Raw genomic sequence first — 27405 nt, 5'->3', positions numbered from 1 at the left:
ATTTATGGAAGGCCGTGCACTCCATAATGTTATGCAACGGATATGCTTATTTTCAGAAATAATTACTAACTAGTCTACCTGTTACCATTTATTAAATAATCATATTAGGTTACTTTGAGCTTATCAAAGCAGTTTTAAGTCTGGCCTAATTCACGTTCAGTCAACTGGGACTTTTCTACCTATTTTAGTATCTTTATAGTGGAAAGAGCATGCATTTCTTGCTTTTGTCCTTTTCTTCATTTTGTTTGAATTTGTAAATACAAGAAGGGCAGTTCAATAAGCTCTGATACAGCTATTTTATTCTTTGGCATTTTTGAAACTTATGTCATTTAAATGTATACAGTATAGAGATATTTTTGTATCATCCCTTTTTCAGATAATTTTATCAGTATGTTGAAGCAAAGTATGATTTTTCTAAATTTGGCGGGAATATTTTGCTATACTGAATTTTCTCCATGTAACGTTACTTTTGCCAGATCTACTGACGCTCGTGGTAACGTTTACCTGTTGTCGCCAGACTGGTCATTTCCCCCTTTATCTTTCTTTCCTCTCACTAAATTTATAATTCAGATTTTATTTTGAGTGTATTTCAGATAATTATCATTGATAAAGTACAGTAAATCATTATAAGAACAAGAAAGTATTTGTGATTTTGTGTACTCTGAACTGGTTTTCTTTTAGTGACCAAACAAAATAGATTTCAATTTAATATAATAATGAACCTGGGTTAATTTAAATCAGGAATCGTGACCTGTTTTCGTCCTTCTATCCGTCCAGAAATCTCGTTCAAGTTGATACTTGGTCAGTCCTGTTACAGTATGGGAAAACAATTGGTGCTCTCTAACCCGTTCCCGCCGGGAACCAAAATTGTCTACCCTTTACAAGATGGCGGGACTGCCTGAACAGCAATCTCGGGGAGTTTATGCCAAACAGGCCCGTTTAGAAACGCCTTTTGATAAGTTTTGTACTTTCAGTGATAAAAAGGCTTTTTGTACATTGTACAAACATATGTTGTCTAATCGAAATTTGGCTCTTCTTTCGGACAAAATAACATATTGTGATCCAAATGCCGAAGATGGAAAGTTGTTTTCTAAAGCATCTTGCCATGCATCACCGGTGTTGCAAGAACTTTATGCCTTTGAAAGCATTTTCAATGATGGAGTAAAAATGTTGAATGATATAACCAATAAGGACAGTTACATACCTGAAGATGAACACACAAAAACACTTCTATTCCCTTTGTTGGCATTTCTTTTCGATGAAGGTTAGTATCTCACTCACTTAATCAGTTAAAACAAAGAGCTATAAAAATAAATAGATTGGCAACTTGAAAGGCATATAGAGCAAATCTCGCCAACCTCCCGTGACAAAAAAACGAGATCTCGTTTACCGGAAGTGGCGCTTTCTCCACGCGCCATTTTGTATGCGAAAGCAATTATTCATCGGTAAAATAATTATCACCGTATGACCGCGCTTCTTTCGATGGCAAAAAAAAACGTGTACTTCGTGTCTTAATGGCAAAAAAAAACGTGTACTTCGTGTCTTAAGACCATTTCAAATTAAACTAATTTTGTTTTAGAAGCTAACATGTATTTTAAATGTAGTTTTAAAGGGTACAAGTTGTAACTCCATGCTCGCCGATGTTTGTTTTTAGTAAGATAACGCCGAATCACGCTCTGACACGAGCTCACGTGAGATTACAGCCAGTTGCCATTCTGTGTATTTTATACTTCTTTGGTTAAAACTACTAATGAGCATCTAATTACTGTATTTTAATTTATCGGAAGCTATTCAACGGCGATACCGGTGATACTGCCCAACTTGTTCGGGCAAATTACCCCGGAGTCATACATTCGTTAATACGAATTTCGTTTGATACCAGCACATTTCCCAGGTCCCGAAGAGTTCGTATAAAGCGAGTTTGACTGTACGTGGAATCGTGATTGGAATAGGACATTTCCATGGATAATGAAAATGGAGATATAAGTGCTATCTGTTCATGGTGCAAGGCTGCCAAACGAAACAATTCAATGGCTACTAATGGAACACCAAATCTGCAGGTACTATTATATATAGATCTAGAATTTTAAATAATTTCTCTTGCTGTTTAATTTTTTGTTATAGATCACCTACATGCAATAATCATTAAATAAGCTTTTGAAACAGAATTTCATCACTTTTCCCAAATTTGTAATGTAAAATCAACAAAGTTTTTATGTGTACATAAATGTACAAGGTGTATTTCTTACATTGTATATTAGATGCTATGTAAGAGGTTTTCAGCATATACCTGTAGTCCTGATGTCTGTCAGATGGACAGCATTTTTAATAAAGCAGAGTGTGTATTCTTTTGTCCCTGCATTCTCAGATTTTGAAGGTTATTTATTCAGTAATATGCAATATCTTTATTCCAGAGTTCCACATTCAGTAGGCATGAGATATCTAAAGACCATCTCTTCGCAGCTCAGGCAAGAGACTCCAAAAGCCAGAATATTACCGTACAGAAGGTGGTAGAAGCCACCGAACAACAAGACCGTATTGTTGAGGACGACTCTATCGAGGCACAAATCAACACCATGTTCTATGTCGCAAAACAGGGTGTTGCTATCAACCAGTATGACAAAGTAATAGAACTTCAGGTAAGGAGTTAGATTAATGCCTAAATGACTTCACGTTCAGATGCACTATATTATCATAATAATATACTGGTACAGGGCACTAGACAACTTTTGGGGACAGGTACCCATACCCTCAGGAAGAGGAATTTATCAACATTTTAAGACGAAAAGGGGAAGTTTAAGCCATGTATATGTAACTACTTTTCACACTTATTGTACCCCCCGACAACAAAGTTGTAAGGGGGTGTATACTGGTTTCAGGTTGTCTGTCTGTCTGTCCGTAGACGCAATCTTGTGCGCATCATCTCTCCTTATCCCCTTGAGAGAATTTAATGAAACTTCACACAAGTGATCAGTACCAACAGTAGTTGTGCATGGGGCATGTTAGGTTCTTTTAGAAAAAATTTTTGCAGAGCTATGGGACTTTGTTTTTTTTGTTAGTATACTATATACATAGACACAATCTTGTGCGCACCATCTCTCCTCATCCCCTTGACACAATTTAATGAAACTTCACACAAGTGATCAGTACCAACAGTAGTTGTGCATGGGGCATGTTAGGTTCTTTTAGAAAAAAAATTTGCAGAGTTATGGGACTTTGTTGTTTTTTTGTTACTATACTATATACATAGACACAATCTTGTGCGCAACATCTCTCCTCATCCCCTTGACACAATTTAATGAAACTTCACACAAGTGATCAGTAACAACAGTAGTTGTGCATGGGGCATGTTAGGTTCTTTCAGCGACAAAAATTGCAGAGTTATGGGACTTTGTTTCTTGTTAACATACTATGTACATACAGTCTGCATATGCAATCTTGTGCGTGCCTGATCTACCAAACCCTTGCACACAATTTAATGAAACTTCACACAAGTGATCAGTACCAACCCTAGTTGTGCATGGTGCATGTTACATTCTTTTAGATAAATATTCTGCATAGTTATGGGACTTTGTTTTTTGTTACATACAGTCTATATACATACAGTCCACATAATTATACAATCTTGTGTGCGTCAGATTGCAATGTACTGTGTCAGTGCATGCGGGGGGGGGGGGGGGGGGGGGGGGGGGGGGGGGTACAATCATCACCTTTAGTGATAGCTCTAGTTAATACTGTTTTCAGTCATTTCTAACTGATGTGACTATATTGCAACAGTAATCTTCCTAAGAGGCACTATATAATATTAAAAGAAAGAGTTAATATCTATTTGTGTCAAACAACCTATCATCAGGGGAATTTTCTTCTGAGAAAGGGGGAAAAAACATATTATTTTAGGAGGGGAATGGTACCCATATTCGGCCCCAAAAATGGCCAAACGAGTGCCCTGTGGTACATTATAATCTATACTCCAATGTGCAATGCATACTGGGTTAATCTGACATATCAGAATGGTAAGACTGAATTAACTGTCCGAGCCCTGCTAATAGCCATTAACATGTAAGTTTAATTGAGACATTTCGCAAGTTGCTGTAAAGGAAAGGAAAATAAAAAAGTTTGTTTCAGCAAGTGATCCATTATTGATACAGTTTCTTAGGAAGGATAGGGAAATTTAAAAAAAAATTTCAATTTTAGTTAGTCATCTAATTTTTATACATGTGTTCTGTTTTTATCTTCCAGGTGAAAAACAATTGTCCAGGTCTTCAGAACCCGAAGAAACTGTATACCAGTGAGGAAGCAAAAATGGAACTGATAGATGCGATTGATTCTACACTGGATGATTATCTCACACAGAATCTACAGCAGTCTGAGTATATAGGTCTAATTCTTGATGAAAGTACAGACATAACTGTTCATAAAAAATTAAATGTGTATGTGAAGTGTTTGTCTAGTGATAATATGCCAAAAGTTCAGTTTCTGGATTGTATCAATGTTGAAAATGGGAAAGCGGATACACTTGTAACAGCTGTGAAAGAACTTTTCACAAAAGAACATTCCTTTGGATAAAGTGGTAACCCTTGCAAGTGACGGTGCCAGTGTCAAGACTGGAAGGACGGGGTGTGTGGGTGTAAAGTTGAAGGAGCTTGCACCACTGCTGATACAGATCCACTGTGTTGCCCATCGCCTGGCGCTGGCTGCAGGGCAGGCTTGCAGAGATGTGCCTATGTTGGATGAATACCAGAGTACAGTTAAGTCAGTCTACAAACATTTCAGTTTGTCTGCTGTGAGATACAATAAATTGAGAACACTCATGTCAGTGTTAGAGGATGACAACCACAAATTCATCACACTGAAAGAACCAGCAAGCTTTCGATGGTTGTCCCTGGGGAAAGCTGTGGATGCTATCTATGAAGACCCTGGAACATGAGGCAGCTGAAGGCAATGCTGAGGCAAAAGGGTTACTGAACAAACTCAGATCTGTGAACTTTCTGCTTGTGAGGTTTTCTGAAAGATGTGCTAATGGTCATAAGTAGGCTGAGTACCCTGCTTCAAGGTGATAGTGTGGACATAGAAGTTGTTAATACACAGGTTGAATTAACACAGGCAAAGCTAAGTAAAATGAAAAGAGTGAATGGTCCTGAGCTTGATAAGACATATAAGAACATTGAAAATGGAATGTACAGAGGTGTGAAATTAACTGACAGGGAGACATTACGCATTGGGTTTCAGAATAGTGCGGGTACTTACTTAGGCAAATTGTGTGATAACCTAACTGACAGAATTGAACCAGAGTCAATGGCTACATTAAAACAACTGGACACTGTACTTAATCCTCAGAAAGTGCCGAAGGCAGTGACAGCCTTAGAGTCTTATGGAGAGAATGAACTAGAGAAACTAGTAGAAGTATATGGGGAAAGCGTTATCAATGGCAACAGAGCCCGAGACAGTTATCTTGACCTGAAAATTATTCTAAAAGACCTGAACAAAAATCTGCAGGAAGGGTGTGTACACATAATTAAAAACTATTCTGAACTCTACCCTGACTTTGCTAAATTGGCCAAAATACTGCTTGTGTCTCCTGTGACCTCAGTTGCCTGTGAGAGGCAGTTTAGTGTGCACAATCACATTAAAACTAAAGGACGCTCTAGGTTAGCTCATGAAACTGTTGTAAAGTTAATGAGAATCAAACAGGAAGGCCCCTCTGTTAAAGACTTTGACCCCACTGCAAGTGTAACAAAGCTTTGTGCAATGCGCAATAGAAGAAAGTAAATGTTTGTGACTTGGTTATATGTACAGTGCTACAATGTATAACAGATGTTATTGATGAAGCATTTTGTTTCTATATTACAATATGTTGTGTATATATGCAAAAATGATCATATTGTGAATTCTTATATTTCAGACCAAATGTTTTAATGCTATGCTCCTGATAAGTATTAAAATAAAGTATTATATTTGTTATGACATTAATGAGAATCAGATGGGAAGGTCCCTCTGTCAAAGACTTTGACACCTTTGCAAGTGGAACAAAATTTTGTGAAATGTTCAATAGAAGAATGTAAATGTTTGTGACTTGGTTACAGTGATACTATGCTGTTAATAAGTATTAAAATAAAAGTGTTACATTTTTCACCTATTCAGTCTTCAAATACCTTTTTATCTCACCTTAACAAAGTTTGGGTGAAGAATTGTGATTACTAAATGTCTGTTGTCCGTCTATACTTAATTTTAAAGTACAATAGAGGTCAGCGTTTTGACGAAACGTTTAAGTCTGTCCATCAGTCTTGTTGGGACTGCAACTTTTTCAGCTTTGGGAGTCCCAGGACTGCAGCTTGAAATTGCTAGTGAGAACCCTGTAAGATATGTTTTTTTATGAATTTTGTCGAAAATGGCTACTGGTTGCCGACCCAGATTCGGACAATTTCACAACCTTTTCATCTGTCATATTTTAATTTTTAATTCAAGATTCATGAAATGATACCTGAATCAAGTTCAGTTCTTCGGTGTCGCTAAACACAAATTTGTTTGTATATAAAAATAAACTGAACACGTCACTGAGGCCCGAAAGAGGGTACATAAATTTAACGTTTTCAGCATGTTGCAGGACCCAGAAATCGGACAGTAGGAAAATACTAATTATCATCACTTCTGTTTGGCAGAATCACGTTTAGGTTGGTTTTAATGATAAAAAGACATTTTAAGTATTGTTAACCTTGTTTACATTCAACTGTAAATATTTGATGCTGCTGAGAGTTTGAAAAATCCAGCTGGCCTACATACGACACAAAATTTTAGGTAAAACAATTTGGTTTAAACGCATTTAACTCGTGGTATTAATGGGAAAACATTGATACTTGTTTTATAACACGCAATTTTCTCGTCGGCATTTAGCAGATTGTAGATGAGTTCCCCTTGAATAATGTTGGGGCATCAAAACATGTATGCAGCTTCCCCCTGTGAGAGCTGTCACAACATTTCGTGAACAAATGTAAATATTCCATTTTTGAAAGTTTAACTTACTGATTTGCAATTATTGCAGATGATGTTGCACATAATGCAAACGTCTATGTACTTGTCAAGAAATGATCAAAAATTACGCCAAAATAAGCGTTTACGTGACTGTTTGATTTTCTGGGTCGTCCGAAATTCTGGGTCGCCAACCAGTATGTTTACGATCAAATTAAATTCATAAATAGGAAAAATTTTGATCTTGATTTTTAAAAATAACCACGTGCTCTGAACTGTAATTGCATGACGTCGTCAGTTTCTCACGAGAGACTGTGCGAGATGTTTCGGTTTGATATTGGTTAGTTAACCAAATGGGGTTTTGCCATAACTTATTTATGGACGCGACCACCAGAAAATAAAAACAGCATCAGTTAAGTTATGGTAGCCAGAACTAGATAAGAGGTTACTCTACCGAGAAGTCTAAACTGAACGACAGCCCCCTACAAACATAATTCATAGATAGAAGATTGGACTGAAAACATCAGCCATGGAAGCGCAGCTCAAGTAATGCTCACCATTTTGATTCTTAAGTGACAGGAAAATGATGTGAAGTTACCGAAGTAATAGTGTAGTAACAGGTAAATAATGACTCCCGTCTTAACCAATCAAGTCCTAGCATGATATTAAGTGCAGAACAGTATACATGGCGATAAAATACCGTCACAAATTAGATAACTTCATACTTTTTCAGATGAATTATGTTTGTAGATGGCTGTCATTTAGTTTATACTTTGCGGATTGACTGGAAAAGCGTTTGTTTATTGAAAGTATGTGGAAGTTGTAGCCGTTTTTTAGCTCACCTGTCACAAAGTGACAAGGTGAGCTTTTGTGATCGCTTTTGTGATCGCGTGGCGTCTGTCGTCCGTGCGTGCGTCCGTAAACTTTTGCTTGTGCAGGGATCGAATTTAACTTTTTTTCCAAATAGCAAATTTTTGCTAGTGCCATTTTTTTCCACTAGCAAAATGATGGGTTCCACTAGCAATTATTTAAAAGCTGTTTACGTGCTAAATTCAAGTTGTTTTGTTGTTGTTTGGTTTCATATAAAAGTTAACAGTTCGGACAGGCTTGGGACTTTCTGGTTTTGAAAGTATGATACAAACCAAAGTACTCAATGATTCTTTGGACTTTTGGCTTGACGTTGATCTTTTAAGTTTTTCTCAGGCCACAGTTGGTAGTGTTGCTAGCATTTTCGAGCTCCGCGGGCTTTTTTGCACCAAGAAACATGTTATTTCCTCTCCAGAACTTTGCAAATTACAGACGTCCAAAATGAAAACAAATATTGCCTAGACGCTTACTTACATATCCGATACATAAATTACTTTTATATAAAGCGACAAGCGTCTAGAAGCAGTCACGTGATTATCGGTAATTTAACTGCCCGAAAGGAGTTTTTAAAGAGAAAAGGACAGTTTGAGCGAATTCCCCGATTTTCGAACGTGATCGCAAAAATATTCGAGTGCCATGATTTTCTACTCGCATTTTTTTGTTCTTACTCGAATTTTGCGAGTTAGCGACCGTTAAATTCGATCCCTGTTGTGACCACTCTAGAGGTCACATTTTTCATGGGATCTTTATGAAAGTTGGTCAGAATGTTCATCTTGATGATATCTAGGTCAAGTTCGAAACTGGGTCAAGTGCGGTCCAAAACTAGGTCAGTAGGTCTAAAAATAGAAAAACATTGTGACCTCCCTAGAGGCCATATTTTTCAATGGATCTTCATGAAAATTGGTCAGACTGTTCACCTTGATGATATCTAGATCAAGTTTGAATCTGGGTCACGTGCGGTCAAAAACTAGGTCATTAGGTCTAAAAATAGAAAAACCTTGTGACCTCTCTAGAAGCCATATTTTTCAATGGATCTTCATGAAAGTTGGTCTGAATGTTCACCTTGATGATATCTAGGTCAAGTTCGAAACTGGGTCACGTGCGGTCAAAAACTAGGTCATTAGGTCAAATAATAGAAAAAACTTGTGACCTCTCTAGAGGCCATACTTTTCATGAGATCTCCATGAAAATTGGTGAGAATGTTCACCTTGATAATATCTAGGTCAAGTTCGAAACTGGGTCACGTGCCTTTAAAAACTAGGTCATTAGGTCAAATAATAGAAAAAAAAAATTATGACCTCTCTAGAGGCCATATTTTTCAAATGATCTTCATGAAAATTGGTCAGAATTTTTATCTCGATGATGTCTAGGTCAAGTTCAAAACTGGGTCACATGAGCTCTAAAACTAGATCACTATGTCAAATAATAGAAAAAACGACGTCATACTCAGTTCAAAACTGGGTCATGTGGGGACAGGTGAGCGATTCAGGACCATCATGGTCCTCTTGTTATTTATTTCGTAGGAATCGACCAGAAATTATTTTTGTAGATATTTATAGAATGGACGTCGAAAACGACTTGGATTGAAAATCGTGGTATTTTGTGAAACTTTTAATCATTTTTTTGCTATTTGAGGGATTTTAATGAAATAAAAAGTGTTATTGCTTCGTTGGATTTATGCTTTCAAGTGGCAGCCACAGAGAAAACCGTGATCTGGTCGTTTCTTGCAGCAGTGTTCTTCAGAGCTCCAGATAAGCTGCGTATTTATGCAATTAAAGTTGCAGAAAACCCAATTGAATTCATACAGCGTGCGTACTGAAACGCAATTAAAATTTCTAATACCCAATTCATTTAACCAATCACTTGCGTATCGCATTTTCCTTATAGAACGGGTACAAGACTTTAATGCTAGACAACTGACTGGTTATTCGTTACCACAGAACAGGTAACTATTTATCCGAAAAATCACAGGACCATTCAGTCAGCTGATCTGTGTTATTTGGAGGCTTTGTAAACAATTTTTACGCCGATAAAATGTAAAAGAGGTTGCAGAAAAAAACATTATTGCAGCACAAACAAGCAAATTAGTGGGATATTTTGCTGTTCAGCAAAGACAGTTATCTGTTTGTGACGATGTAGTGTCATCGATACTGAATGACATCTTATGGGAGAACGCATATTGTTGTGAACATACGTTCGGGTATTGTGGATGAATTGATCTCCGACTGCATTAAAAGTGAAAAAAAAACAAGATGGAACAAAAGTATCTCAGAAAACATTAAATGATTGGAGAAAAAATATCTTTAGTCGGACTTGGTTAATGATATATACCATGTATACTGTAAGCGTACACAATTTAATTTAATTAAGCCACAAAAAATACTCCATTGTTTGTGCAAGATTGTCGAAATACCCAATTGGTTTTAGCAAATACCCTATTCTGAAAAGGCTGGGTAATGATAGTTCAGATTTCCAATACCCATTGAATTCAGACAAAAGGTGATGGGTAAATACCCAGTTGCACCAAAAGCTTATCTGGAGTTCTGGTTCTTGTTTGTTCAGCATGATGTTTTTGTTCCGATGGGGACCTTATATCTTCTATACAAATATAGGCCTGATTAAGTAAAATATTTGATTATGTGTCTAGCACCAGTGATTACGACCAGTCACTAAAGCTAAGTTTTAGCTAAGTGACTGGTCGTAATGGTTAATCTTTGCAATTTTTTTCTGCTAATTTTCAATGAAGTTGCTTATTTCTGCCATATATGTTTCATATTTAGTTTGACCCATTGTAAAATAGAAATGCTTTCTTTATCTTAGATCAATTTAACAACATCTTTAGATTGAAAGATGAAATTCACGGTAATAAGTATATGCGAGAAAATGCTAAAATTCCCACCTCTGTTCTTTGTTTTGACAAATTTTTTGCCAAAAGTCTAAAGCTAAAACATAAATTAATTAAACAGAATAAAATTTATCCTTTCATACAATCATTTGATATAAAAACTGAATATAAGACTCACAATAATTGGTTTTATACAGTAAAGACAGCCTTAGCAGCCCCTTGCATTCAGCGGCTTTCTTTCTACAACAACCTTTTTTCTTCCTCCCGATGCATTTCACACTACTGTGAGTGAGTTGGCTTGTTTCTAGCGACTCCCTGTCTGATGCGTACAGCGACCATGATTTCTTTGCCCCGAACCACAACTTTGAACATTTATAACGACTTTCTGACCCACCCTCCCAAAGGGAGAAACCTTCTTTAGTACAAATCACGGAGTGTAGTTCCTGAATGAAAATAAAGTGAAGCAGAGTGAAAGGTCTTTTAAAATATTCCGTGTTTTGTCAGAGTGTTTAAAGGTCCTTAGTGTTTAGAGGTCCTAAATAACTGGAACATGCATTATTTACCTTAAACCAAGACCTCTCCCAGTCAGACTGAAGTTCTCCAAAAGTTGGTTACTGTAGACAGTCTTTACTGTATTGACAGACTGGACCAGTACTGTAACACATTTCACCCTATTTTACTAACCTGTGAAAAAAGCCGACAACACCCCCAAAAAGGCGAGTCACATTAAACAATTCCTTTTCTAAATAATTTATTTATATCCGGAAGTAAAAGGAGAACAAGTTAAAAGAATTGTCGATTGATTTAGGTATTTATAATAAATTTACCTCAATGTAACCTGGCAAACTAGTTTGTTTTTGGTGGAGATATAATTTTTTTCGTGTGCTAATTACAGTTTTATTCGGTTAATCAGGATGTGTTATTATACATGTACATTACCGGAAGAATGTATATATACATAGCGAATGTTATTGACATATAATATTTTCATACAAGATAGGATTAAATTGCTTAGACCTTGCAGAACATGTAAGTGTCCGTGTACTGGTAGCGTCCGCGTACTGGTCCGGGCTATCTAAAGTGTACATGGTAGTTCAGATTCATATGCATGCAGTACGGAATCACTTTACTATATATTAAGGAGGTAGGTTACCTTAATACTAGTATGTGGGCATGCACAACCGGAAGCTAACATGAGGATTTACGACAGTGTTTTCAACAAACTAAATATGTTTGTATATTTATTTTTTAAAAAACCTTCATTAACCTGTCTCTGATCTGATGCTTGTAAAAAGAATAACTGCTTTTCTGGCCTTAAGTACATGTTGTAGGTTTAACATCATAAACATGTTATGTTTGTTAACTGATGATATGCAATATCTTTAAAAAACAATAAGAAAAAAAAATGTTCCGAAAATAAAAAAAAATCGAAAAAATCTGATTCTCCAATTGAGCCGCACCATGAGAAAACAAACATAGTGCGTTTGCAACCAGCATGGATCCAGACCAGCCTGTGCATCTGCGCAGTCTGGTCAGGATCCATGCTGTTCACTTTCAAAGCCTATTGCAATTAGAGAAACCGTTGGCGAACAGCATGGATCCTGACTAGACTGCGCAAATGCGCAGGCTGGTCTGGATCCATGCTGGTCGCAAACGGCACTCTGTTGGTTTTCTCATGGTGTGGCTCATTTTTTTTTAGCTCGACTTTTCAAAGAAAAAGTAGAGCTATTGCACTCGCGTCGGCGTCGCCGTTGGTTAAAGTTTTTGATAAAGTCAAATATCTCTGTTACTATCAAAGCTATTGACTTGAAACTTAAAATAATTATTTACTGTCAAAGTCTACACCAGGAGAAACAATCCCCATAACTCTGCTTTGAATTTTGACAGAATTATGCCCCTTTTAACTTAGAAATTTTTGTTAAAGTTTTTGATAAAGTCAAATATCTCTGTTACTATCAAAGCTATTGACTTGAAACTTAAAATACTTATTTACCATCAAAGTCTACACCAGGAGAAACAATCCCCATAACGCTGATTTGAATTTTGACAGAATTATGCCCCTTTTTAACTTGGATTTTTTTTACTGGCAAAGCTCTTATTCAGAGTCAAGCACTGAGAAAAGTCGAGCGCGCTGTCTTACAGACAGCTCTTGTTTATCAACTTCTCACTTTTCCTACTTTTAATAATTATGTCCTCCTACTGCTCATTTTTTTTTAATCCTGTAAAACTAAAAATAAAAAAAAACCTCAGCCTAATTGATTTTCTTATTTTTGTTCATCAAACACAGAAATTTTACTGATGTGGGGCCATCATTCTGTGGAAATTGATCAATATGAAAGCTGTAATCAATTGAAATCCATGGCAAACTTACTGTTCTGTTCAATATCCATGGTGTATTTCAATTTTCTGTGGATTTCCATGCTAACTGCAATGGAACTACATGGATTTCCATGGCAAAGCCTTATTACCATGGCACATCTAGAGATGGGCATAGTTGTGCATGAATTGAGGAATTCTTGTTTGGACCCATTTTCATAGAGTTAATGACTTTTGATTGCCTATCACTAGCAAAGTATTGTACCAAGAAATACAAAACCTTGCACTTATATTGAGCTTGGTTTTGTTTGACCTTGACTTTTATAATACGAGAAAAATTTCCATTTTAGCTTGTTTTGCTTGTGATTACAAACATATTATAGCTAGATTTATGAAACCTTGCAATTAGTTTAATCACCATTGTTTTGTTTGACATTGACTCCAATAGTACTGGAGTTATGGCTCTTGAACTTGTGAAAAAATGGGTATTTTTTTATTGTGTTGCCTGTAACTTGAAAAGTATTATAGCTGGAGTCATAAAATCTTGCAATTATACCAAGCACCACTTTAAGTAGTTCACCCTGAATTTTGTTTGACCTTGATCCCAATTATTCCAATGTTATTGCCCTTGATAAAGGGAAAGAAGATAGTTTTCTATCAAATGACCCGGAGAAGGCATTCGTGTTTTATGGACACACTTTACTAGATGATCCAATCCTGACTTGAAAAAAGTTGATTCAAATATCACAGAATTATTGGCTGAATTGAAGTATTGATTGATTGATTGACTGATTATTGATAGACTGATGTGCCCTTTTTATATAAAAAGCAGTCTTCACGTGCTTAATTATTTATCTTCAGAGTCCCACAGATGTCTTCGAAGTCTCAGTGTTGGAGTGGAAAATGAAACACAGCTGATGATAACTCTTGGGATGCATTTTTTCTCCAAACTGGCAGTTGCAAAAGAGTTCACAATGGATAAGTGTGCAGCAAAAAAAGATTACCTTTGCATTTGTGGAAACTATGAGAAAAAGGAAATCCTTTCTCGATTTGATGACACATCAATTGGTAAGTCTTTTAGCCAAAGAAGTAATGAAACAGAAAATATTTATATATATAATTATGTATTAATTGAGCACAGTTGAATCTAAAGTACTGGTTACAATTTAAAAAAAATTATTGCACTGAATATGTACAATAAAAAATTTAATGCACTGAATAATTTATGTGTTGCTTTTAAGTTAGGAATACAATATGTAAATATTTACTAAAGCTATGTGATAAAAGAACATATACAGTCGAAACTCGGTATCTCAAACTCGCTTACCTCGAAATTCCGCTGAAGTCGAAAGTTTCAAATCCCGTCAAATTTCCTTCTTTATATATGTAATTCAACTCCGGTTACGTCAGAATTTGACTTACCGAGACTCCGGATGTGTCGAAAGGGATTTTCAGTCTCGTCAATAAAATTCAAGCGCATTGTAAAACTCTGTATGTTGAAGTGAGGAAAATATGCGATAAAATTTCACACATGTCATTGTGAATGTGGTTGGTTTTTAACACTTGTCCATGTTTGTTGCCTAACCAGTAACCCGTGATGCCGACATATGAAAGGTGCGGTGATTATCAAAATGAGATGATGTCATACTTGTTTGCATGTGCCATAATGATAATTGTTTGCTGTAAACATTAGATTTCTTTAATCAGCGGTCATTTGTTTTTGAGACGTTCTGAAAATTGCTTTTGATTTAAAATAATGAATTGATTAGTTTGAACAGTTGGGATCTTCGAAAAACTTAAAACTTTGATAAACACAGAAGTGCCAACAGCGTGGAGTATACACGACATCAAGGAAAAAGTTTTTATTAAATCTTTTCATATTGTGTCGAAACCAGAGATCAGTCTTGTTAGTTGTTGACAACTGTCCCGCGTATCCAAAGATTAATGGACTGAAATCAGTAAAGCTAACTAGTGTTTCTTTCTCTGAATTCAACCAGCGTCACGCAACCTATGGATCAAGGTGTTATAAGGAACTTAAAAGTCCATTACAGGAAACTAGTGATTACAAGAAAGATTCGCGCTTTGGATAGTGGGACTGATATGTGTATCACTGTTGTATACTTCCCTCCTCATAACTCGAATTTCGGTTATCTCGAAATAAAAAGCATGGTCCCTTGAAATTCGAGATACCGAGTTTCGACTGTACATTCATAAACTACATGCAGTTTGTGTTTTTATTTTGGATCAGGGTTATTGTTGAAAGAAAATTGAAAATATACAAAAAATTCTGCTATTTTATACCACAGCGCGAAGTGCTCAAGGTAAGCTGTTGTGACCGGTCATTGTCTGCATCGTGCATTGTCTGTCAACATTTGCCTTGTTAACACTCTAGAGGCCACATTTGTGACCCAATCTTTATGAAACTTGGTCAGAATGTTTGTCTTGATGACTTCTAAGTCAAGTTCGAATCTGGGTCAAGTGGGGTCAAAAACTAGGTCACCCGGTCAAATCAAAGGAAAAGCTTGTTAACACTCTAGAGGCCACAGTTATAACCCAGTCTTTTTGTATTGATGATCTCTAGGTCAAGTTTAAAACTGGGTCATGTGGGGTCAAAAACTAGGTCAGTAGGCCGGATCAAAGGAAAATCTTGTTAACATGCTAGAGTCCACAGTTTAAGTTTGAAACTCATGAGAATTGGTCAGAATATTTCTCTTGATGACCTCTAGGTCTGATTCGAATCTTGGTCATGTGGGGTCAAAAACTAGGTCACTTGGTCAAATCAAAGGAAGAGCTTGTTAACACTCTAACAGGCCATAGTTGTAATCAATCTTTATGAAACTAAGTCAGAATGATTGTATAGATGATCTCTAGGTCAAGTTTTAAACTGGGTTATGTAGGGTAAAAACTAGGTCAGTTGGCCAGATTAAAGGAAAATCTTGTTATCACTCTGGAGTCCACAGATTTAGTTTATAAGCTCATGAGAATTGGTTAGAATGTTTGTCTTGATGACCTCTAGGTCAAGTTCGAATCTGGGTTATTGGGGTCAAAAACTAGGTCACCCTGTCAAATGAAAGGAAAAAATTGTTAACACTCTAGAGGCCACAGTTGTGACCCAATCTTTATGAAACTTTGTCAGAATGTTTGTCTCGATGAAATCTCCAAAGAGTTCACATGGGGTCAAAAACAAGGTCACAAGGGTAAAACAAAGAAAACGAATGTTTACATTTTAGAGGCAACATTTTTGATTCAATCTTTATTTATGAAATTCAGTCAGGTTTGAGCCATCGATTCTGTGTCCGCTTTATATCTTTTGAACTAATTGACAGATTTCCTTAAAACTTATACCACATGATATGTGTTATTCAACTAGAGAACATGCAGAACTCGTGTTCCAACCTTGTGGGCGCAAGGTCAAGGTCACAGTTCAAAGTCAAAGGTTTTAGTCTTTGATTTCATGTCTACTCTATATTATCTTTTGAACCCCTTGACAGATTTTCTTGAAACTTATATACCCGATGTATTACTTAAAAAGAAGACATGCAGAACCCATCTGCGCCAGGTCAAGGTCACATTTCAGAGTCAAAGATTTGAGTTTTTGATTATGCACAAATGTGGAATTCACCACACTAACAATGTTTCAACTACACTGGCTCAAATGACAATTTGAAGATTATTTTGCCTCTGTGTCAAACTTTTATTAGGTGGGGATATAGCTGTCCTCTGACTGCCTTATTCGCATTATTTTGATTCGTTAAAAACATAGCCACCACAGTGTGGGGCTGGTTTTCGGGTATGTATTTATTGAAAACTAAAAAAATCTTCTCCAAAAGTTACCGCTGGTCTGATTTTTAAAACATTAACACATGTTCCTTGGGTGCCCCTCAACCAATTTAGTTAAAATTATTTTGATTTGTTACCAAACATGGCTGACAGGGGTGGGTGGAACTGGTTTTCCTATTATGCATATAGAGAAACCTTTAAAAATCTTCTTTTCCAAAACTTAAATGACCAAATTTGAAAAATAAATTGGTGCAAAAATTTCTTGGCTGACCGTCTACAAAGATACTTCAGATTTTCAGATTTGTTCAAAAACATGGCTACCCAGGGGTGGGCTGAATTTGGAGTGACTGAATCTTTGGGTGACCCTCTATGAATACAGTGAAAAAGCTTTTTCATTGAATTCTATGTATTCAGGTGAGTGACTCGGGGCCCTAATTTTGTTTATGCTACACATTGGGGAAGCATATACCAGTAGCTGCTGAAGCATCTGTCTGTCCCACATTCTTGTCCTCTCTTTTTCTCATCACCAACTTGTAAAATGGACATGCACAGACTGTGGTGTGTTCTGGTTTGCTGAGTTTTGACAGATTTATATATACAACACTTTGTGTCCGTGCTATTTATCAGCAACCTCTGGTCAGATTTTAGCAAAACATTTATGAGAATCTAACTACCAAGTGGACATGCGCATATTGTCCTGGTTCGCTGATATATGCCAGATTTATGCCCCTTTGAAGTTTAGCATTATGGCTATATATATATATTATACACAACTTCGTGTCTCAGACTCTGCGCCATTTGTCAGCCACCACTGATCAGATTTCAATGAAATTTTATTGAAAGTCTTACTACCAAGTCAGCATGTGCATATTGTTGACATGTTTCAGTTTGCTGATTTTTTACGGATTTATGTGAGGTTTATAGGTAGATAGCAATGAGGAGATTATTTTTTTTATTTTGACCAAAATTGTGGTTGCTATGGCAACAGAAATAGTGAAAAAGTACCATAATCTGGATCAGACAGTTTTCAGGCTAGCTTTATGAAACTTGTATTTTATAGATAGAAGGTAATTAAAGGGTCATATCTTAAAACAGAATTTGGGACTTTTGTATTGCCTGCAGTTCTTCTGTTACTTGCTAATTTTAAAATAATACATACAAAAAATAAAATTTTAATGTCAGTTACAGCTGATACAGACCTCTCCATGCAATATGTGTATACATTTAACAGTGTACTGCAGTAGATTGAAATACTGGTATACTGGAGCAGCCCTACCCATCAATATTCTACACACCCAATGGCTTTCAGAATGGTCACCTGCAAGAATATCTTACCTTCTTATTTCAGGTCATGGTAAAGTATGGCATGGAAATGTGGACATAATGCTAGAGAGCTGTGACATTGGTGTGCATTGTAGCCCAATAGAAGAGATGAGCCCAGGAGGAATAACAACTGTTGAAGTGAAATTTTGTGACCTGAATTCATTCATTGTCAGAGATCATATGCTGGCCCAAACAATTACATTTTCTTTTTTGCAACAGCAGCGACATCCAGCGTTTAAACATTCCTTGATTCCGAGCATTTTAGCCTCTAATAAATCTGTTCAATTCTTTTTTTATGATTCCAAGAATGACATTTTACTTGAAAGTGCAGAATTCGACTTTTTTGATTATGATGGCAGTACTCATATACTGAACTATCAAGCTGTAATCGCGACCTGGTTGGTTGTAAACTATAGATATCTCAGTTCAGGACCTACAGAAAGTATACTTAATGCTCCAAAAGCAGAGTTCCCAGAGTTTGCTGGAGATGCACTGGATATTTACAAGTCCGAATTAAAATATCGAAGTGTGTCTGAAACTGTAGAAGAAAAAGAATTACCAAGTCGTGTAAGGTGGAAAATAAGTCGAGGATTTTATGATGAGCTCCCTCTTAAAATGGAATAAAACATTCTTTCATGTTGATTAGGTTAAAGACATCACTCGCACATATAATGTTGTTAACCTCTTCTCTTACATCATTGGTAGAAAACTTTTACTAGGTATACTAAATATAACTATATTAAGATGTCTGGGTAAACTTTTCACTTCAGTTCTAAATAATTGGTTAACAAATTTCACTGGGGATAACATTTGGTTAAAGTGCCTAACACTTTAAGTTTTGCATACAAGTACATAATGCTCTACATCTCATTTATTATCAGAACAATTGCATTAAAACATGAAACACTTGTTACAATGTAACCATCATTAGTAAACTCTACTTTTCAAGTGTTTTAACTCTAAGATGATTTTGTAAGGAGTTGTGTCCCTTTGTACTTTTATATTGTGTGTGCATGCAAGTACATATTGCACTATATCTCATTTACTATCTAAGCTATTGCATTGAAACTTGAAACACTTGCTCTAGTTTTCAAGTGCCGTTTCTCTAGGTTAGCGCACCCTGGCATTGGCGTCACACTTGGGTTAAAGTTTTGTGTGCAAGCACAAAATGCACTATATAAACTTTGCCTTGAAACTTGAAACACTGGCTTATCATCTTTGTCAACTACACTAATCAAGGGCCGTTACTCTAGGCTCTAGTGTGATTTTGTCAGTAGTTTTGGTCATTTTTGTTAGCTCGACTATACGAAGTATAAGGAGAGCAGTCCTACTCGCCCCGGCGCCGGCATCGGCGTCTTTCCGCGTCCCCACCTTGGTTAAAGTTTTGGTGCACTTTCTCTTTTTTCAACTTACCTCTGTAATTACTTGATGGATTTGATTCAAACTTGAAATACTTATTCCTCATCTTCATCCACATCATCTGACATAAGGGCCATAACTCTGGTACCAATATTTCATGAATTATCCCCCCTTTTCACTTAGATTTTCAGGTTAAAGTTTTGATGCATTTTCACTCTATCTCTGTTATTACTGAATGGATTTGCTTCAGACTTAAAATAGTTGTTCAACATCATCACCCACATCATATGACACAAGGTGCATAACTCTGGCACCATTTTTTCATGAATCATTCCCCCTTTTTACTTAGAATTTCAGATTAAAGTTTTGGTGCACTTTCACTCTATCTCTGTTATTACTGAATTGATCTGATTCAAACTTAAAATAGTTGTTCAACATCATCACCCACATCATATGACACAAGGTGCATAACTCTGGCACCACTTTTTTCATGAATTATTCCCCCTTTTTACTTAGAATTTCAGGTTAAAGTTTTGGTGCACTTTCACTCTACCTTTGTTATTACTGAATGGATTTGATTCAAACTTAAAATAGTTGTTCAGCATCATCACCCACATCATATGACACAAGATGCATAACTCTGGCACAATTTTTCATGAATTATTCCCCTTTTTACTTAGAATTTTAGGTTAAAGTTTTATGCACTTTCACTCTATCTCTGTTATTACTGAATGGATCTGATTCAAACTTAAACAATTGTTCAACATCATTACCCTTATCATATGACACAAGGTGCATAACTCTGGGACCAATTTTTCATGAATTATTTCCCCTTTTTACTTAGAATTTTAGGTTAAAGTTTTGATGCACTTTCACTCTGTCTCTGTTATTACTGAATGGATTTGATTCAAACTTAAAATAGTTGTTCAACATCATCACCCACACTGTATGACACAAGCTGCATAACTCTGGCACCAATATTTAATGAATTATGCCCCTTTTTGCTTAGGATATACTTATATAGTGTTTTATACATTTTATCTTTACCTCTCATTACTTTAAGTTGATATTTTTGACATAGACTCGGGCTATTGTGCAATATCTTCATCCACAATTGGTGTCATTAAACACTCCAGTGACAGCTCTAGTTTCCTCAGATGTACCCAGTTTCACTATCCAGCATCGAAATAGTCGAGCGCGCTGTCTCCTGTGACAACTCTTGTTTATTTTAAAGTTAGTTTTGTGTGCAAATACATATTGCACAATATCTCATTTACTATCGAAGCTTTTGCATTGAAATGCTTCTGAACAATTATTTGTCAACTCTACTAGTCAAATGATCTAAATGAAGGATGATTCTGTCAGGAGTTGTGACCCTTTGAACCCTGTTATTTTTGGTTAAAGTTTTGCATGCAAGTACACATTGCACTTAATCTCATTAAATTTTACTATCAAAGCTATTGCATTGAAACTTCTGTGCATTTTCATATGTCATTTGTGCAGTCTGATCAAGATCTGCACTGTTCGCCATTCAGTCAGTATCTTTTGGTTAAGCACTCCTTTTCACAGTTAATGGTACTGTCCAAATTGAAAGATGGATAAGTTTGTTATAGAAATTTAGCATGGTAAGGGTTAATATTTATCTTCTATGTCAAGTATAAATAGTCCAGCACGCCATCTTACTGACAGCTCTTGTTGTAAGGAGTTACGTCCCTTTGAACTTGGACATCTTCAGTTAAAGTTTTATGTGCCAGTGAATATTGCACTATATCTTACAGCTGTTGCATTGAAACTTGAAACACTTGCTTACCATCATTAGTGGTATTTACTATTCAAGTGCCACAACTCTAGCAAGATTTTATTAAGAGTTATGGCCTTTTGCATATAGACAGTTTTGGTAAAAGTTCTGCTTTCAAGTAAATGTACATATTACACTTCATCTAAAGCTATTGCATAAGAACTTGATCCACTTCTTTACTTTTGTTAAATTATCTCTACTTTTCAAGTGCTATAGCTATAGGATGATTTTGTAAGGAGTTATGGCCCCTTGTATTTCTACAAATTTCTCAGTTTAAAGGTTTTGTATGTATGTACATATTTCACTATGTCTTGTTTATTATGATTGCTTAAAGTCCTAACTAAATGTTTATATCCCGTGTTATTACTCAAGCACACTGTCTTAACTGACAGCTCTCATTTATAAATGGGAATGGGACAATCCCAGGATTTTCCTATTAACAGGAAAAAACAGGACATCTGAGAATGCATTCTGCTATCCTGAAAATCCCAGTAATGTCCTGAGATTTCCTGAAGACAGGACATAAAAGTATAATATTGACCTGTTCTCAGGAAATCCCAGGAATTCTTGAAGTCAGGATATCCCAGGACAGTTGTCCTGTCTTCAGGAAATCCCAGGAATTCCTGATGTCAGGAAATTACAGGACAATTGTCCTGTCTTCAGGAATTCCTGATGACAGGAAATCTCAGGACAATTGTCCTGTCTTCAGGAAACCCCAGAACATGTAATTGAATACCTTGTAAACATGATTTGAAATTCTCTTTGGCGGGAGATACAGTTAACAAATTGACTGTTAAAGTTCAATAGTATTTTTACAGTAAGAATATAAGGATTATCCTTTCCTAATATTAAAAAATATTTTGTAGTTAAAAAGCATACATCATGTACATTGAAACAATACAACCTGTCATAGCAGAAATAGTAATTTCTTGGCACATCTTAAATCAGCTCAAATATGTGTACTCATGGCACCAAAAAAAAATAGGTGAAAGTACTACTATTTAGTCTAGAATCATCAAATCACAAGCTTCATACTGAGCAAAAAGCTCTTATCATTCTATGATCTGTTCACTAGAGTGAAACTGTCTTTGATCAAACATGTACAGATTACCTAAACTGTAGTAAAACATTTCACTATTTAATGCTCTGATGGTTTTTAGCTCGACTATTCGAAGAATAAGTAGAGCTATCCTACTCACCACTGCGTCGGCGTCGGTGTCAGCGTCGGCGTCACACCTTGGTTAAGTTTTTCGTACCAGTCCACATTTTGACAAAGTCTTTTGAGATAAAGCTTTGAAACTTTCAACACTTGTTTACCATCATCATGGCCAATTATAAGCAAGAGCACATAACTCCATCAAGGATTTTGGCTGAATTATGGCCCCTTTTGACTTAGAAATCATGGTTAAGTTTTTCGTACCAGTTCATATTTTGACAAAGTCTTTTAAGATAAAGCTTTGAAACTTTCAATACTTGTTAACCATCATCATGGCCAGTTATAGGCAAGAGCACATAACTCCATCAAGGATTTTGGCTGAATTATGGCCCCTTTTGACTTAGAAATCATGGTTAAGTTTTTCGTACCAGTTCATATTTTGACAAAGTCTTTTAAGATAAAGCTTTGACACTTTCAACACTTATTTACCATCACCATGGCCAGTTACAGGCAAGAGTACATAACTCCATCAGGGATTTTGGCTGAATTATGGCCCCTTTCGACTTAGAAATCTTGGTTAATATTTCGTACCAGTTCATATTTTGACCAAGTCTTTTGAGATAAAGCTTTGAAACTTTCAACACCTGTTTACCATCACCATGTCCAGTTATAGGCAAGAGTACATAACACCATCAAGGATTTTGGCTGAATTGTGGCCCCTTTTGACTCAGAAATCTTGGTTAAGTTTTTCGTACCAGTTTATATTTTTAGCTCACCTGAGCAATGCTCAGGTGAGTTTTTCTGATCGCTCGATGTCCGGCGTCTGTCGTCTGTCGTCTGTCGTCTGTCAACATTTAGCTTGTGTATGCGATAGAGGCTGTATTTTTCAATTAATCTTCATGAATATTGGTCAGAATGATAACCTTGATAAAATCTAGGCGAGTTCGAAAATGGGTCATCTCGGGTCAAAAACTAGGTCACTAGGTCAAATCAAAGAAAAACCTTGTGTATGCGATAGAGGCTGTATTTTTCATTTAATCTTCATGAGTATTGGTCAGAATGATAACTTTGATGAAATCTAGGCCGAGTTCGAAAATGGGTCATCTCGGGTCAAAAACTAGGTCACTAGGTCAAATCAAAGAAAAACCTTGTGTATGCGATAGAGGCGGTATTTTTCAATTAATCTTCATGAATATTGGTCAGAATGAAAACCTTGATGAAATCTAAGCCGAGTTCGAAAATGGGTCATCTCGGGTCAAAAACTAGGTCACTAGGTCAAATCAAAGAAAAACCTTGTGTGTGCGATAGAGGCTGTATTTTTCAATTCTTCTTCATGAATATTGGTCAGAATGATAACCTTGATGAAATCTAGGCCGAGTTCGAAAATGGATCATCTCGGGTCAAAAACTAGGTCACTAGATCAAATCAAAGAAAAACCTTGTGTATGCGATAGAGGCTGTATTTTTCAATTCTTCTTCATGAATTTTGGTCAGAATGATTGCCTTGATGAAATCTAGGCCGAGTTCGAAAATGGGTCATATCAATTCAAAAACTAGGTCACTAGGTCAAATCAAAGAAAAACCTTGTGTATGCGATAGAGGCGGTATTTTTCAATTGATCTTCATGAATTTTGGTCAGAATGATTACCTTGATGAAATCTAGGCCGAGTTCGAAAATGGGTCATCTGGGTTCAAAAACTAGGTCACTAGGTCATATCACGTAAAAACCTTGTGTATGCGATAGAGGCTGTATTTTTCAATTGATCTTCATGAATTTTGGTCAGAATGATTACCTTGATGAAATTTAGACCAAGTTCGAAAATGGGTCATCTGGGGTCAAAAACTAGGTCACTAGGTCAAATCAAAGAAAAACCTTGTGTATGCAATAGAGGCTGTATTTTTCAACTGATCTTCATGAAATTTAGCCAGAATGATTACCTTGATAAAATCTAGGCCGAGTTCGAAAATGGGTCATCTGGGGTCAAAAACTAGGTCACTAGGTCAAATCGAAGAAAAACATTGTGTATGCAATAGAGGATGTATTTTTCAATTGATCTTCATGAAATTTGGTCAGAGTGATTGCCTTGATGAAATGTAGGTCGATTTTGAATATTTGTTATCTGAGGTCAAAAACTAGGTCACTAGGTCAAATTAAAGAAAAATCTTGTGTATGCGATAGAGACTGTTTTTTTCAATTGATTTTTATGAAATTTGGTCAGGTTGATTGCCTTAATGAAATCTAGGTCGAAATTGAATATGGGTCATCTAGGGTCAAAAACTAGGTCATATCTAAGAAAATGCTTTTTTTATCGCAAGAGACCAATTTTTTGGTCCAATCTTAATGAAAATTGGTCAGAATATTTGTTTCCATGAAATCACTAGGTCAAACATGTTTTACACTGTTATGGAGTGTTTCTTAGGTGAGCGACCTAGGGCCATCTTGGCCCTCTTGTTTGTAAAGTGTTTGACATATGGCTTTGAAACTTTTATCACTTGTTTAGTATAATAGTCTCTATCTGTAGGAAAGAGAAAATAACTCTGTCATCTATTTTGGCTGAATTATGGCCCTTTTTGGACTTTGAAATTGGTTCTGTTTTCATACAAGTCCATGTTTTGTCAAAACTATTTGACATATGGCTTTTAAACTTTGAACACTTGTTTATCATTATGATTTCCATCTGTAGGCAAGAGTACATAACTATTTTGACTGAATTATGGCCCTTTTTGGACTTTGAAATTGCCTCATATATTGCCATTTAGTGCAAGACTTATCGAAATCATAGTAATACAGGAACATTGTTTGTCTAATCTATTTATTTCTTTTGTCTGAATATCCGTGGAAATATTTTGACCCCATTCTTCAATCAATTCTTCGAATAGTCGAGCGCGCTGTCATCAGACAGCTCTTGTTAAGAAAACTACTTTTCTAAATAACTTATTGTTTTGTAAAATCATTAAATGAAGGAGTACATTTAGTATTATTTCTGAAAGTATTTACAGAAATAATTTGCTAACTTACCACAAGTTTATAGAATATATTCCTGCTACACCAACAACACCACAGCACAAGTGCTTAATGATACAGTTTCTACCAAAACATGGGTCTTCAACACCAGAGTGTAATTAACTTATTACACCATTACAAGATCATGTTTCAAATTAATTACCATCTTTCAATCTGTATCTTTTAGAAAATGTCCTGTCTTTTTCCTGTGAACAAGACAATTTTTCTTTCAAGAGTCCTGTCTTTTAGTGTTAAAGTCCTGTCTTCAGGACTTTCTTGCAGCCTTGCTAAAAGAATCCCAGGATAATTCTGGGATTTCCTGAGAACAGGAAAATATTTCTGCATGGTTATACCCCCATAAACAAAATTTACTGGGGGTATACTGGTGTCACCACGTCCGTCTGTCCAGTTGTCTGTCGGCCAGGCCAAAACTCAGTCATTGATTGGTGATTTTATAATAACTTAGCTTAATTGTTCTCTATCATGAGATAGTGTGTCGCGGGGAAACTCTGGTCCCTTGAAGGTCAAAAATGGGTGTTGTAGAGCTTGTACAGACCATAACTCAGTCAATCTCTGAGGGATTTTAAAATTACTTGGCATCATTATTAACCAGCATGAGACAGTGTGTCGCACGCCAGAACGAGGTACCTAGCTTAAAGGTCAAGGTCACATATAGTGCTTAAAGGTAAAAAATGGGTATTGTAGAGCTTTTCCTGATCATAACTCAAGTCATTTATTGAGGGATTTTAAAATATCTTGGTGTAATTGTTAACCATTATGAGGTGGTTTGTTGCAAGCAAGACCCAGTGTCCTAGCTTAAAGGTCAAGGGCACACTCAGTGCTTAAAGGTAAAAAATGGATGTTATAGAACTTGTCAAGACCATAACTTGATCATTCATTGAAGGATTTTATATTAACTTGGCGCAGTTGTTAACTCTGATGAGACAGTGTGTCATGTGCAAGACCAAGGTTCCTAGCTGTCAAGGTCACACTTAGATTTCAAATGTGAAAAATGGGTGTAATGAGTTTGTCGGCACAGTAACTTGGTCATTCACTGCACTTCAGTTAATAACTGTCCAGGCTGTAGACAAACATATAAACATGATAAATATCCAAAGTTAAGATGTGTTGTATAAATTCAAATATCTAATAGTATGTTCTATTTCTTATTAATAAAGTACAGGTTGAAAATGATGTATAATCTTGCTTTTGACAAATTTAGAAATATAAATTTACTATGACTTATAAAAGATAAAAGGTAAGGATAGATTTCCCGGAAGTACAGAGCACCCAAAACACAGCCATAGAGCCATGCATTGCAAAGACGGCCCACAACAAAAAGTAGCTTTAACAAAAATATATTGTGGATGGGTTGCTTCAAAAGTCCAACAACAAGAACATTTTAATTATATGCAAAAGACAGAAAAAGGCTGGGGTGGTGGGGTGGTTGGTTAAAGGGGTAGATAAAAGGGTAGGGTGTTGCTATTGTCTGACTGGTCCAACTTTAATATCATTTGAAGATGATAAATACAGTTATACAAGGTTTAACATTGGTAATTGTCTCTAATTTTTATAAATGCTAAAGTTGTCTTCAGTATGTCTAGCAAAGTTCTGTTTATTCATTTTTCTTAATAAAAAATGTCTTGTCCATAGATACATAAAGTATTCCATTTAAGCTGAACTTGTTTGTATTTTGCAGACATTTCCATTAGATATACTGTTCAAACTCTCTAAAGGTATGCAACTGATTCTGTAGGTTAATGTTTTAGCATATGACTTGAAAATGGGACCTATACAGGTGCTTTTGGTTAACGTTCATATATTTGTGCAAAAATACAAGAAAAGCAAGAGAAATTATATCGTCATTCAATCGGGATTGGTTCAAGATTACATTTGTCCATTGGGTACATAGACATAGAAAGTGTGTAGCCATAGGTGATGACTACGTCGAGAAAGTCAACCGCACTCTGCAATTTGACGTTTAGGTGATGT

The 27405-nt window shown here is 36.1% G+C and overlaps 2 protein-coding genes across 3 annotated transcripts; both read left to right on the top strand.

Moving 5' to 3' along the window:
• The first annotated feature begins 877 nt into the window (after nt 1-877).
• On the top strand, nt 878-26607 carry LOC128556502 (uncharacterized). 2 transcript variants are annotated; one of them, XR_008370721.1, is made up of 4 exons: nt 878-1264; nt 13856-14062; nt 18123-20144; nt 20309-26607. XR_008370721.1 is itself a non-coding variant. In XM_053541912.1 (3 exons), the coding sequence occupies exons 1-3, from the start codon at nt 886-888 to the stop codon at nt 18719-18721; spliced, it is 1185 nt and encodes a 394-aa protein (XP_053397887.1). In that variant the 5' UTR covers nt 878-885; the 3' UTR covers nt 18722-26607. The 2 variants fall into 2 exon arrangements, 1 of the variants encoding a protein (XP_053397887.1); XM_053541912.1 differs by having other exon boundaries at nt 18123-26607.
• Nucleotides 1788-4568, top strand: LOC128556503 (uncharacterized protein C17orf113-like). The gene is made up of 3 exons (XM_053541913.1): nt 1788-2060; nt 2415-2639; nt 4240-4568. Exons 1-3 carry the CDS (start codon nt 1962-1964, stop codon nt 4564-4566), a joined length of 651 nt encoding a protein of 216 aa, XP_053397888.1. The 5' UTR covers nt 1788-1961; the 3' UTR covers nt 4567-4568.
• Nucleotides 26608-27405: the final 798 nt, after the last annotated feature.

This window comes from Mercenaria mercenaria, chromosome 4, assembly GCF_021730395.1.
Source record: "Mercenaria mercenaria strain notata chromosome 4, MADL_Memer_1, whole genome shotgun sequence".
NCBI classification, from domain to species: domain Eukaryota; kingdom Metazoa; phylum Mollusca; class Bivalvia; order Venerida; family Veneridae; genus Mercenaria; species Mercenaria mercenaria.
This window is presented reverse-complemented; position numbering and strand designations above follow the sequence as displayed.